Source organism: Diachasmimorpha longicaudata, chromosome 6 (genome assembly GCF_034640455.1).
Source record: "Diachasmimorpha longicaudata isolate KC_UGA_2023 chromosome 6, iyDiaLong2, whole genome shotgun sequence".
NCBI classification, from domain to species: domain Eukaryota; kingdom Metazoa; phylum Arthropoda; class Insecta; order Hymenoptera; family Braconidae; genus Diachasmimorpha; species Diachasmimorpha longicaudata.
In genome coordinates, this window is record NC_087230.1 from 411,964 (window position 1) to 426,429 (window position 14,466).

Sequence of the window (14,466 nt, forward strand, 5' to 3'; positions counted from 1 at the left end):
AAATTTTTGGGATATGTTTCTTAATAGACAGAAATAAAGTTTTACTCTGTTTTTTTTTTATTCAAGATCAGCCTGAAATTGAAATACATTTTTTTTAATTTAAGATTGAAGGAGGCTATTTTTATTATTTTTTAGGGTTCAGTTCCAGTGTTCCAGGGTCCAGTCCTCTTCCTCAGTCAGGTCGAGCTGGGGCGGTTGCTTGCTGAAGATAACCCTGAGCATCCTCCACGTCGTACTCCGGGCATCCTCCACGTCGTAAAGAGCGAACGGCTGCTCGTCTTCACCTTCCGGCATCCAGGGCTCGCGCCTGGTAGCACGGACACACTTCATTCTGGGGGTGTGTGGCCCAACTCCTCCCGTCCGCTGCTCTCCACCCTGAAACAAAAAAACATGCATTCATACAATAACAATATGAAAGCAAGGGAGAGAGCGGGCAGGGAGGGTGAGATTATAGAAACAGAAGAGGGTTATGGGACAGATTTCGTAGAATTGCAAGAGGGTAGAAAAACAAAGGAAAAGACGTAGAGACACTTACCATATAGGGTTCTTGATCGTCCTCCGTCAGCCCGGCCTTTGCCCTGGCATGGAGCACGCGAAGTGCCGAAGATGTCCTCGCGTTCGAGGATCTCGCCCTCTCGGTCATCCCACCGCAGGCACTCGTTGGCTGCGCTGAGGTATGCCCTCTCCCTCCTTGTGGCCTGCATTTCAAAAAACGAATGAAAGAATTGAAAACAAAAAAAGAACACCACCAAAAACTATGTAAACGTACAGCAAAAAATGAAACATACTCAAGGCAAAAAAATAAAGACATAAAATTTAAAAAGAAATGAAGAATAGAGCCAAAGAAAAATAAGAACATGAAACAACACAAAAAACGAGAAAGATACAAGCACGAAGACTACAAGCCGCGTGAACGAAAAAATATAAAGGAAATGAAATAAAATGAAAGAAGGTACAACTAAAAAAATGATGTAGAAACCAAAAAAAAGCACAAAACACGAAAATTGAAAAAATTTTACAAAACCAAACAGAAAATGCAAAAGAACAAGAATTAAACAGAAATTAAACTAAATCCTATGACACAAAAAACAAACATACAAAATATGCAAAGACCGCGTAAAACATTTGTGATGCGAAGAAAAAACGAAAGAAATGCCTGGCAAAAAAGCGATGACGACAACAACACGTCAACACAAGGATCACGTTTACGAACAAAATACTATACGCCAAATGTTGGATTTTGGGGATTTCCCAAAGACAGAATTCACACTCTTTCCCCCGAGTTTATTTTCCCCGCTTGAGGAATACTAGTTTCTCCTGCTTTATTGCTCTGGGTTTCTTTTTTGAAAGTAAAAACCAAACACGTGGTGACCAGAAGGGGCCAAGAGGAAAGGGAAAATGTTCTAGGGGATGGGGAATTATCGAGATACGCGGGAGCGTATCGGCCAAGTATATATTTCGAAACCTCGAATAAATAAGCCGAGTGCTCCCAAGTATCTATACACGACACAACTACCCCTTCCACTACCTCCAAAACTAATTTCCGTAACTGAGTGAAAACGCGGCAATTTGCAGCAAAAATACACTTAGTTACATTACCTAAACCGCCTATGCTATATTCATTTATGTCAAGTTTTTCCGAATTAAACGCCTGATTAAAAAGATCCGCGCATAGCAACGGATTTTTTTACATATTTTCCACGGTCCGATTATCTCAGAATGAAACGGTCAGATTTTTGTTCAACAGTTGACAGCATTTGTTTCCTACGGGCGCTGTGTGGTCGGTTCGCAATCAGCGACGAGCGCGAGAAATGAGAGGTTGGCAAAAGTGTCGTGGACCTAGAGATCGTCGAAAATGAACTCTTCAAAATAATTCAAATTTATCAGTCGACGACTTAATTGTTACCCTCAAATTATGCAAATTATCAATAACTTGTATTTTTTTCTTCTGGCAATTCAGTACAAGAAGTAACGATTTTAGTTTCCATATAACGTGAGCATGAAAACAAGAATGAAAGGAAGAGAGAGTGAGAGATGCGACCAATCGAATTCTGTCCAGGTTTATTTTTGTACGATAACAGTTATTAGGATTAAATAAGACTTGCTTATATTGGTATTTAAATGTGCTTGAGCAATTTCTTTAGCTTGATGATATAATCAATTTTTTTCACGTTAAGACGAGCTAGGACACGAATTTATTATTATTCTTCCACAATTTTTCAACTTGATTTTTCTAATTTTAAATTAATTGGCGAACATAACATATAGGCATTTACTAAATTCATCCAGTGATCAGCAGAAGCTATCACACTGGATGAATCCTGAAACGCGACCAGTTGAGACAACTGTTTAATTTTAGAATAGAAAGAATTAGGTCTGGTAACATATAGACATTTATCAGAATCAGCTAGTGATCAGCAGGAGCTATCACACTGGATGAATCCTGAAACGCGACCAGTTGAGACAACTGTTTAATTTTAGATTAGAGAGAATCAGATCTGGTAACAGATAGACATTTATCAGAATCATCCAGTGATCAGCAGGAGCTATCACACTGGATGAATCCTGAAACGCGACCAGTTGAGACAACTGTTTAATTTTAGAATAGAAAGAATTAGGTCTGGTAACATATAGACATTTATCAGAATCATCCAGTGATCAGCAGGAGCTATCACACTGGATGAATCCTGAAACGCGACCAGTTGAGACAACTGTTTAATTTTAGATTAGAGAGAATCAGATCTGGTAACATATAGACATTTATCAGAATCATCCAATGATCAGCAGGAGCTATCACACTGGATGAATCCTGAAACGCGACCAGTTGAGACAACTGTTTAATTTTAGAATAGAAAGAATTAGGTCTGGTAACATATAGACATTTATCAGAATCATCCAGTGATCAGCAGAAGCTATCACACTGGATGAATCCTGAAACGCGACCAGTTGAGACAACTGTTTAATTTTAGATTAGAGAGAATCAGATCTGGTAACATATAGACATTTATCAGAATCATCCAGTGATCAGCAGGAGCTATCACACTGGATGAATCCTGAAACGCGACCAGTTGAGACAACTGTTTAATTTTAGATTAGAGAGAATCAGATCTGGTTTGGTTAATGGAACTATTGGAGTTGTAACAGCAGTTACTAAATCCGTTAATAAGGCAGCAGAATATATAAATTCTATAACCGTTCGCCTAGAATCGGGGAAAGAATACGAAATTGAACGTATCGACGTAAAATTCGAAATCATGAGTGGAGCTTACATATCGAGACGACAGTTTCTCATCTGTTTGAGCTATGGATTTACAATTCATAAGAGTCAAGGCTTGAGTTTACACCTTGCTGTTATGGATGTGGGACAAACCATATTTTCTTCTGGCCAAACGTACGTCGCTCTTACACGAGTAACTACATTGGGAGGCGGCCATTTGATCAATTTCGATCCATCTTCGGCAAAAGCTTCCATTACGGCCATTGAAGAATCCAATAGACTTGGGGCAAAATACAGACCTGATATGAAACAAATACCTCTGCCCGATAAATATTGACCGAAGGTATGGGACACCCAGTGGGCTTTTGAAATTGGTTCAAATGATGAGACGAATGTAGAAAATAAACAAGTCGATATAAGTTCGTCTATCTGTGGGCTATGCCATTCTGCCGGTGGTGCCAGTTATGCTAATGCAGTAATTCAATGCATATTTCGGTCCCTCGTAATACGCCAAGTACTGTTGCTCACCCCCGAAGATGAGCACTCAGTAATAAATGAATTACTGAAAAAATACATAGAAGGCTCTGAAGTTTTGAATGCAAGTGCACTCATACAATTCGTCGATGATAAATTTTCTCTTGATAACGAGCAGGATCCCGTAATCTTTCTGGAGCGTTTATGTGACCAAGTGCGTGATTTACAACAAAATTTAAAACATGAATTTACTCATCTTGATCGATTTAAAGTATGTAATTATATGAAAACTTCAAAAGAGAATAATATTGTTTTGAGTTTATCATTTAATAACATCAAAGAACCAGTGTCCTTAGATGATTTGATCAAAAGATCACTGTCATGTTGGTACGACGTTTCACAACATTGTGATAATTGTGGACATGTCACTGATGCTTCACGAAAAACATGCTTAAGTAGTAGCTGCGGGGTACTTATTGTAAAATTGAACATTTTTTCGTTCAATAAAAAGGATGTTAAACAAAAAATCAGCAGTTGGAAACTTAAAGCAGTTCCAACAACTATAGTTGAAATCTGTGGTGATTCATATTCCGTCCATAGTGCCGTGTTACATGGCAAAATCGGAAAAAACCACCACTATATTAGACTGCTTAGGGATAAGAAAACCGAATGGATAAAAACAGACGATACAAACATTGCCAAAATGCGATGGTCGAGAAATTCTAAGGATGTCTATCTTTTATTTTTAGAACGGAGCAAATCTAAGTAATAGTAAGACTCTCATTCGATAGTAGCTTGGGTAGTGGAGGTATGAAATCTCTTGTCCATTTTGAAAAAATGCTTGAAATCCGCCAAAAAACAAAAACAAAACATGTTTTTGTAAAAAAATGCGCCAAGCATATATTTCGATGTTGTTCATTTGAAAAACAAAATTGAAAAAAAACTTAAAACAACAATTACTTAAAAAGTGAAGCCACAATTATGAAAATTTGAAAAAACTACAGAAATAACAAAAGACGCCAAGCTCATTGATTGAATTTACCAGTGGAGAAAGCTGGTGATAATAGGAGTCCTTAAACCCTTTTTGAGTTCTCTATGAATATTTTGACTAAGACGAGTACCATAATATCCTACAAAGGACATCGCAGTCAATTCAAATACTCGACTCAAATCGACAGGGGTAAAAAGTCCTTTGTGAATCAAAAAATTATTCAGCCATATGGTCAGGATCAACGTACTTGGCGCGGTTTTTTCGAAACTCACCACTTTCTCTTTAGAACTAGCGACAACAGAGTACTTTCCTCTATTACACGAACTGTCGTTTAGTCTGGGAATTCTAGGGGAATCAACAAAGCGAAAAATTGAACCGAAAGTTCCATCTGGTTATCGTGAAAAGGTCTATGAGTTTGATAATCTTGACGAGCAGACCATCGGACCAGGGAATTTTCTACAATTCAACTATGTTCAAGACACTAACTAGCGTAGGTCGACGGTTGATGCATAGGGATGAGAATCTTGACGAGCAGACCATCGGACTAGTGAATTTTCTACCATTCAACTATGTTCGAGACACAAACTATCGTAGTTCCTCAGTTGATGCATAGGGATGAAAGATTCTTACGACGAACTTCTCAGTCAGCAGTGCTATACGGGTCAGCACTGCTCAGGTCAAGACTCACGGGCGGTTTTTAACGAAAAAAGGAAAGATCGCATATCCAAATAGGCTAGGTCATCAGGAAAAACCGCGCCAAGTACGTTGATCCTGACCATATGGCTGAATAATTTTTTGATTCACAAAGGACTTTTTACCCCTGTCGATTTGAGTCGAGTATTTGAATTGACTGCGATGTCCTTTGTAGGATATTATGGTACTCGTCTTAGTCAAAATATTCATAGAGAACTCAAAAAGGGTTTAAGGACTCCTATTATCACCAGCTTTCTCCACTGGTAAATTCAATCAATGAGCTTGGCGTCTTTTGTTATTTCTGTAGTTTTTTCAAATTTCCATAATTGTGGCTTCACTTTTTAAGTAATTGTTGTTTTAAGTTTTTTTTCAATTTTGTTTTTCTATTACTCTTTGGAACCGATTGCCTGTTTAAGTTTTGGTAGTTTACGGAGTTAGTCTCTCGTAGATATTTATACAGTGAAGTACCTTCTGACTGTCTAGAACAATTTCTTTCAATTAAAGTTTTAAAAAAGTAGTAAAAGGTGTTATTTAATTTAGTTTTAAAACCCATATTCCACAGGTTATGAGCCCAGTATTGTTTTCAAATATTTAGTGCGTGAATTGAAGAACAATTTTCTTTGTGTGTTGTCTTCAAGTTTTTTTAAAGTTCCAATTCGTGTGGTAATTAAGTGGTTACAGTAAACTAACAATAACAGTGACAATGCCGCCGCTAAGTCAAATGAAACGAAAAATTGATCGGTTCAATGGTGAAGGCTATAGTGTGTGGAAGCAAAGAATTAGAAATTTTTTAATTGATTTGGGAATCATCAAAGTAATAGATGAAGCCCGTCCGGAACGAGTCGGATGCGATTGGGAAGACGCGGACAGACAAGCGAATGACGTGATAACAAATCATCTTTCGGATACCCTTTTCGAATATGGAGAAGGACTTACTTCAAGTCAATTTTTTGCGAAACAGGACACCATGTACGAACGTAAAAGTGCTACTACTATGATGACATTGGATAAACAACTGATCACGTTAAAAATCAAAGTGAACAGTTCATTAATTAATCACTTCACCACATTCTACGATCTGGTCAGACGCTATGTGAGAGCCGGTGGAACAATGCCCGAGATAACGAAGATAGCAAGATTGTTAATGACTCTACCCAAATCTTATGAGGCAATTACGACGTCAATTGAAACTGGATTGATTGAACAATCAACGTTGGAACAAGTAAAAAACCGACTTCTTGAATATGAAACAAAAATGTCAATGGAAAACAATGATACAAGTGCAAAAGCTCTCTTTGCAGGGAACGAGAAATCGGGAAATGCCTCTCGTGAAAATAGTGACAATTTTCGACGAAATCAAAATTTCCGCGACAATCGGAATTATCGCGCAAGTCGAAATGATCATTCAAGCCGAAATCATCAAATACGAAAATTCACTGGATTTAAACCAAATAATTTTAAATCGAACAAAAGAAACAATAAGAAGTGTCATCAGTGTGGTAGGATGGGACATATTATTAAAGAGTGTTATTATTACAAGAAAGTGCAAGAGTACAAGAAGAAAAATAACAGCGGAACTGCACAATCAGCCCAGGCAGTAAATGTCTCTGACCAAATGGACCAAATGGAATATGCATTCATGGCTGGAGATTGTTTATTGAAAGACGATGATTCCATGAAAATCAAGTTTCTACTGGACTCTGGCACATCTCATCACTTGATCAACCGCGAGGATCTGACAGAAGACTTTGAAAAGCTGAGCAGCCCAATAAAAATTCTGGTTGGCAAAAGCGGAATATTTGGCAATGCAACCAAGCAAGGCACGCTGAAGGTGACGAGCAACATCGGAATCGAAGGCGAACGTATCCAAGTTCTTTATGTACCGGAAGTATCGTGCAATCTGTTATCTGTATCAAAATTGCAGGCATCAGATTGGAAAACCGTTTTTGATGGACAGGGGTTCCAAATTTACAACAGCGGTAAGGTAGTTATTAGTGGTAAGAGACGAAGCAACGTAAACATTGTCGAATTCACCGTCAACATGGGTGAGTCTCTTACATGCATAGCAAAAGTAATAGATTACAATCTATGGCACCACCGTTTAGGCCATATTGGCAAAAATAAATTTTTAGAATTAAAAAGTAAAGAAATGGTAAGCGATGTTGATTTGTTGAACAAAATTGAGCCAAACGATACACTATGCGAAGCTTGTATAAAGAGTAAACAAGCGAAATTACCATTCAGTAAAGAAAAGGATAAAAGGCATGTGCAACGAGCATTATTCATAATACATACGGATGTTTTCGGTCTGGTAACTCCTCTAACCGTGAAAGATCAAAGATATTTTGTAACCTTTATTGACGAATTTACTCATTATTCAGTTATCTATTTAATGCAAAATAGATCCGAAGTATTTTCTAAATTCAAAGATTATGTAGCTAAAAGTGAAAACCATTTTAATTCAAAAGTAGTTAATATCTATTGCGATAACGGTCGAGAGTATTTATCAAATGAAATGAAAAATTATTGCATAGAAAAAGGAACAACTTATCAGTTTACAGTACCGGGAACCCCACAGTTAAACGGTGTCGCTGAGCGTATGAATCGTACGGTATTAAAGAGAGCTCGCGCTATGATTATCGAGGCAAAGTTAGATAAAGTTTTCTGGGGGGATGCTGTTCTAACAGCAGTGTATTTAATAAACAAAACTTCAACAAAAGCATTAAAAATCAACAAAACACCATTTGAATTGTGGCATGGCAAGAAACCACCAATAAAATATTTGAAAGTATTTGGTTCCACGGTTCATGTTCTTATCAAAACAAATGAGAATAAATTTGATGAAAAATCATGGAAGGAATACTGGTAGGATATGAACCAAGTGGATACAGAATATGGGATGAAGAAAATAGAAAATACATCGTTGCAAGAGATGTAATTGTCGATGAATCAAACTTTCATATAAGCAGACCACGGGTGATAGAAAATGAAACTGGAGTCCCTGAGAACAGCTCAAACTCAGTATGTAAAGAAACTGTAATCACTGACAATGGGTCAAATTCAGAAATAAATGATACTGAAATTGATAGCGAAGTATTGAATGAGAAAAACAAATTTGGTAAAGCTGGAGTCCCTGACGAGACGTCAAACACAGCAAGAAAGCCAAAATGGAGGGGATTCGGTATACCTAGCAATAAAGGTAGCCAAAGCCCAATACCTCACTGTGAAAGTCATAAAATCGATGCTACTGACACATGGTCAGCATCAGGAGAAATGACACAAAGGCTGCAGAAAAAGATTCATGACAACGACTTGAAAAACTTAAGAGACAAAAATGATATTTTAAGGGGGTCCAATGATTTGAAAAAGGATGGAGCACCTCCTAATGAAAATAGTAATAATAGCAATAAAGATTTTTCACAACTAAGACTGAGGAATAGAATTAGAAATATTCCAAAATTTTCTTACAGCGAAGAAAATTTACAACCTGATTATTTAATGTGCGCTCAATCAGTAGTATGTAAAATTCCAAATTCATTTCACGATATAGAAAACAGAGATGACAGAGAACTCTGGGAACATGGCATTCAAGACGAATTGAATTCTTTATTAATTAATCAACCATGGACATTGGTTGAAAAACCGGAAGGAAAAAATATAATAGACTGTAAATGGGTATTCGCATTAAAAAATGATGAATTTGGAAATCCGGTAAGATACAAAGCACCATTAGTAGCAAAAGGCTTCAGTCAAAAATATCTAGAAGATTACAATGAGACTTTTGCACCTGTCGCGAGACTTTCAAGTTTTAGATTCCTAATTGCATTCGCAAATCCATTCAATTTAATAATTCATCACATGGATGTTAAAACAGCATTTTTAAACGGTAAATTGAAGGAGGAAATTTATATGAGAGTACCTGACGGTGTTAAAAGTAAAAATAATCAAGTATGTAGATTGAGTAGATCCTTATATGGACTCAAACAGGCAGCAAGATGCTGGTTTGAAGAATTTGATATAGCAATAACGAAAAGAAAATTTAAAAGTTCTCCAGTAGATCGATGTGTTTATATACATGACAGAGGCCATGTGTTGAAAAATATTTATTTAATTTTATACGTAGATGATTTAGTTATAGCAACTGCCGATCAAGAGGCTCTGGAAGAATTGAAATTATATTTAATGCAAACATTTCAGATGGTTGATCTGAGAGATATCAAATTACTTTTAGGAATCAAAATCAATAGGACAGAAAATACAATAACATTAGACCAGAGTGCGTATATTAAAACTATTTTAAATAAGTTCAAAATGCCTGAATGCAATGCAGTAAATACGCCATTAGAAACAAAATTAAATTATGAAGCATTAAATGTAGAAGACGAGTTCAACGCACCCTGTCGAAATGCTATCGGTTGTTTAATGTATCTCATGGTTTGTACAAGACCTGACTTGAGTACGGCAATAAATCTTCTAAGCAGGTATACCAATAAAAACAATGAGGAATTATGGAAATGCCTAAAGAGAGTATTTAGATATTTAAAGGGTTCAGTAGATTTGAAATTAATTTATGAAAGAAGCACAAGTCATGATGTTTTGGCAGGTTACGTTGATTCAGATTGGGGTGGAGGCGATAGTACTGATAGAAGAAGCACTACTGGTTATCTAGTTACATTATATAACAAATGTACAATATGTTGGAACACTCGTCGACGACCTTCAGTGGCTGCTTCATCCACAGAAGCTGAATACATGGCTCTTTTTGAAGCAGTTAGAGCATTAATCTGGCTCAGATCATTAGCTCAGAGTATACATATTGAGATTGAAAATCCAAAAATAATATATGAAGACAATAATGGCTGCATTGGTATAGCTGATAATCGAGCTAGTCACAAGCGTTCCAAACATATTGATATAAAGTATCATTTTTCAAGAGAACAAGTAGAGAAAAATATAGTAAAATTGTTACATATTCCCACAGATAAACAATTGGCTGACATACTGACGAAACCACTTCCTGCACCGAGATTCTTACAACTAAGGACTGAAATAGGGTTAAAATAATAAAATAATCAATGTTGTGTAAATTGATTGGTTTGATTAGGTTTTTCTGGGTTTCCCTAATCCAATGCAGTAAATGCTGAACCATATGTATTTGCCCCAGGAAACGGTCAGGAGGTACCTAAGTTTGGAACTTTATTCTAGTAGTTATTATTAAGATCTTGTACACATTTTTTCATCGATTGCATTCTGAGGGGGTGTGTTGGATTTTGGGGATTTCCCAAAAACAGAATTCACACTCTTTCCCCCGAGTTTATTTTCCCCGCTTGAGGAATACTAGTTTCTCCTGCTTTATTGCTCCGGGTTTTTTTTTTGAAAGTAAAAACCAAACACGTGGTGACCAGAAGGATCCAAGAGGAAAGGGAAAATGTTCTAGGGGGGTGGGAATTATATTACTCTTTGGAACCGATTGCCTGTGTAAGTTTTGGTAGTGTACGGAGTTAGTGTCTCGTAAATATTTATACAGTGAAGTACCTTCTGACTGTCTAGAACAATTTCTTTCAATTAAAGTTTTAAAAAAGTAATAAAAGGTGTTATTTAATTTAGTTTTAAAACCCATATTCCAACACCAAACAACAAAATACAATGCAACATAAAAGCAAGCACGTACGAACAAACTAAAACATACGCAACACACGAAAAAAAAAGAAAGAGAAAGTACACAAATTCACGACGCGAAACGGATAGCTAATATAAAGTATGTTACTACAAGAAAACGAAACACATCAACACGAGAAATCACTAACCATAAAAACACGAATGCCCCGAAAATGAAAAACACAAAACTTACCATATAGGTAAAACTGACCCGGTATAATGCAACAATACTCTCTGGCATCACCATTTTATTATCAATTAAAAAAAAATGAGAACATGAAAAATACTGAACACTGTAATCGAGAAGGCGTGATGGTTGGATATGAGTAATTGAGAGACCTTGCAGTTTACATATATCTGCAAAGCTCCACCCCACTATCCGGTGCTCAAACCCTCTAAACAGTAAAGAAGAAAAAGGGTGGGTCCCGGAGCAAGAATATGGGGTCCGCCCAGCTATTAAAAAAATTAAAACTCGCTATTATTACTGAAAATGTTATGATATTCATTCAGTGATTAAAAAAATACGAAAATATTCAATAAACAATGAATTGTTAGTCTGATTGCATACTGGTCGATAATGGGACAAAAGTGAGACAGGCGGGTCAATTCTTCCTGGTGATTGCTGCGCTGCTCCGATTCCGCGTCAATTTGATCAATCTCGTGTTGACGTTGGGTTGATATGTTTTGAAGGCGCATTAACTAAAACGAAAATATATCAAAAATATAACGAGAATGCTTGCCAGATATTTATTGTCAGCTGCTGACAATAATATAAATCGATTGTCCATGCTGTGCAATTTCACACTTACGCTCCAAGATTATATTACTTTTGATGAAGTGTTTGGAATGATCTCGATTGATGAATCTGCATTTGATACTGTCTCATGGATGATTTTCACCAATGTATGGTTCTCGGATCAACTTTTGTCGAACTCACGAGTTCGAAATCACCTCTGTTTTCTGAGCCGGTAGTCGCCTTTCCTTACCGGCGATACATTCTGCCTTCTTTTTTTCCCCGAGTTGTAGATGTTTTTCGCGAGCCTGTACTTCTTCCTGTTCCCTTTGATATATGAGCATTCTTAATACTACGTTTCTGTTGTTGTTCTTCGTACCACATTTGGATTTTGAGCGGGCATATTTTCATCATTTACTTAATTGAAAATATCCAGATGGTCTACAAACATATTAATCCGCACTTTTTTCCTTGATATACACTTACATGACTTCAGTTTTTTTTATTCACATTCATAATGTTAAATTCATCTGTGTGCTACGGGGTGATTTATCACTTAACTGTATGTACGAGTTTTTCTTCTTGTCAATCTTTTGCACATTGCCAAAGTTTTACTTTTTTCAGTATTTTCTCAGTTAGCCTTTTCTCGTCACTATTATTCTTCACTATTTTTATTTCATTTTCATTTTTCATCTTTATCGGATAGTCATAGTTTGGGTTTGAAACTTCCAGGTTTATTGCTTATTGGAAGCACTGAACTTCCACTGGGTTTAAGAGATAAGTTCAGTTGACTTTATGTAATTTTGCCGCAAAAAAATGAATGTAGTCAAACTATTCTTATGAAGTTCCTTGATGCCTTCCTAGTTTGGAGGAAGGGCTGAGTTTTCCACGCTTTTGAAAATTTGACTTGCGTGCGGATGCTATGAATAACTTATGGGGAAGGATGCTCCAGTTGTCCTTTTTTCACCCCACCTCGTTTGCATATGTTGTCTATTGAGAGAAAAGATCAGTGATTGGTCTATTTTCTTTCTTGTAGAGCAATGTCTCCTCCCCCACAAGGAAATACTGTTCTTCCTGACACTTCGTATAGAAGTGCAACCTGCAGAATTTTTCTGCCACATTTGCTTCACATAAACTTCTTTTTTCTATACAGTTGAAAAAACGTCTACATTTCCACATTTTATATAATAAAACATCACTGTTGGGAATCCGGCTAAATCCCAGCCTCCCCTTCCGCCGCGCTCTACAACCGATGACCGTTCGACTCCTGGCCCAAAACAACCCACTGTTGCCAGGGGACCTTTTGGCATTTTTGCCTCATTGGGGCGCCACTTTCCGGAGGCATCAACCCCGGAAACACGCCCTTTGACCACTCGAAAGGGGTCACGTGCCATCGATCTGATTGTTCTCGGCCGTGACCTCTCTCAAAATCGCTCTCTCGTCTTCCGGACATCACATTGTGAACACGTGTATCGGGGCGCTCTAGTTATTCTCAATATTAAATTTCTCACCGTACCGTGTAATTCTCGGTTGCTCATTAGTAAATTCAGCTCATAATCAATTAATAAAATCAGTGCCGCTCATCATTGTATCTCAATTAAAGATTAACTATATATTACAATAAACAGTGACTTGATATACTCAAATAGGGTGTGAACCATTTGTGTCGTATTTTTTCGGGCCCCCTCATTCGCTCCTCACCCTCTCTCATCACCCCTCATCGCCACCAGCCCTCCTCAACCACTCCTCTTACACAACCCAGATCGCTCACCCAACAATCACTATTATACAAAATTGTTGTGGTTAAGTACGGACAAACTTTTTTTATTTTCCGCAAATATTTTCTTCCATTTGATAAATGTGTTATAATGTCCCGAGATATTCATTGCGTCGAAGGACATGGATTTAGAGGCTAGAACTTATATTCAATTAAACGAACGACGCCGGACGACGCCGGCCGGAATTGATTGAATTGGAAGGAGAGGAAATTAAATAAGTTGAACGTTAGAGCTGTCCATCTTCCCACATTTATTTAAGCTAATCGCTACAATCCGTTTATCGACAGTATTACTGTTTGAATACCCTCCAAAATTCTTAGGTCTATTCTCAGAGACTTGTGTACATAATTACTCACTTTAGCGGTTCTACATCTCGTAGCCATCGCCTTGCGGAATTGGTTACCAACTGATTCCTCTCGGCCGGATTACTAATAATTCCGAGATTTGCCTCCTTCAATATTGTCAATATTGAAAGAGAAAGCCGGTATAACTAATTTAACTGGGGATAAAGCAAATAATCCGGATTCGGGTGTAATTCACGTTTAATGATAATTTTAATGGAAGTCAGGATTTTTTTTATAAATTTTTTCTTAACGAAATATTTTAGGCCTTATTTTAATAATCTCAAGATGGGGGGGTAAAACCAACCAATCTGAGACATATGCGTGGCTCAATAGAATAATAACAAAGGGGGCGATTCCAATTTGATTGGCAAAAAATGTGTGGGAAGAATTTACGCGTACAATTCATTAATATTTATTTCCGGAAAAACTAAATTGGGCGGAGATACAAATACTCAGGGGGAGTTAATTAAAAGGAAAGGCTTACCGTTGGGGGGAGGTTGTATTTTCGGGCTTTTAGGATTAATGGGTTTTAATATTGTTACTTTTTTTGGGGCGGGAAGAGAATAAAAGGGGGCACT

At 37.2% G+C, this 14,466-nt stretch overlaps 2 protein-coding genes across 7 annotated transcripts in view; both read right to left on the bottom strand.

Annotated features, from left to right (window-relative positions):
• Positions 1-14,426, bottom strand: LOC135163509 (uncharacterized). Of its 5 annotated transcripts, XM_064122983.1 has the most exons (4): positions 11,843-13,882; positions 11,602-11,732; positions 536-698; positions 1-375 (listed from the first exon to the last, which is right to left on the bottom strand). In XM_064122983.1, the coding sequence occupies exons 2-4, from the start codon at positions 11,727-11,729 to the stop codon at positions 139-141; spliced, it is 528 nt and encodes a 175-aa protein (XP_063979053.1). In that variant the 5' UTR covers positions 11,730-11,732; positions 11,843-13,882; the 3' UTR covers positions 1-138. The 5 variants fall into 5 exon arrangements, with proteins under 5 accessions (XP_063979053.1, XP_063979054.1, XP_063979055.1 ...); XM_064122984.1 differs by lacking the exons at positions 11,602-11,732; positions 11,843-13,882 and adding an exon at positions 13,901-14,426 and having other exon boundaries at positions 8-375; XM_064122985.1 differs by lacking the exons at positions 11,602-11,732; positions 11,843-13,882 and adding an exon at positions 11,227-11,349 and having other exon boundaries at positions 8-375.
• Positions 13,939-14,466, bottom strand: part of LOC135163507 (uncharacterized) — an 18,032-nt gene continuing 17,504 nt past the window's right edge. The window contains exon 3 of one of the 2 annotated variants that reach the window (XM_064122977.1): positions 13,939-13,995. The gene's annotated coding sequence lies outside the window, so the exon portion shown is untranslated. The remainder of the gene's footprint in view (positions 13,996-14,466) is intronic. The other variant, XM_064122976.1, reaches the window with a different exon arrangement.

Coding starts and splice junctions, on each gene's coding strand:
- LOC135163509 (XM_064122982.1), bottom strand. CDS start 859: ATGTTCTTATTTTTCTTTGGCTCTATTCTTCATTTCTTTTTAAATTTT. Junction 376..535: donor ACGATCAAGAACCCTATATG/GTAAGTGTCTCT, acceptor TTTTTGTTTCAG/GGTGGAGAGCAGCGGACGGG.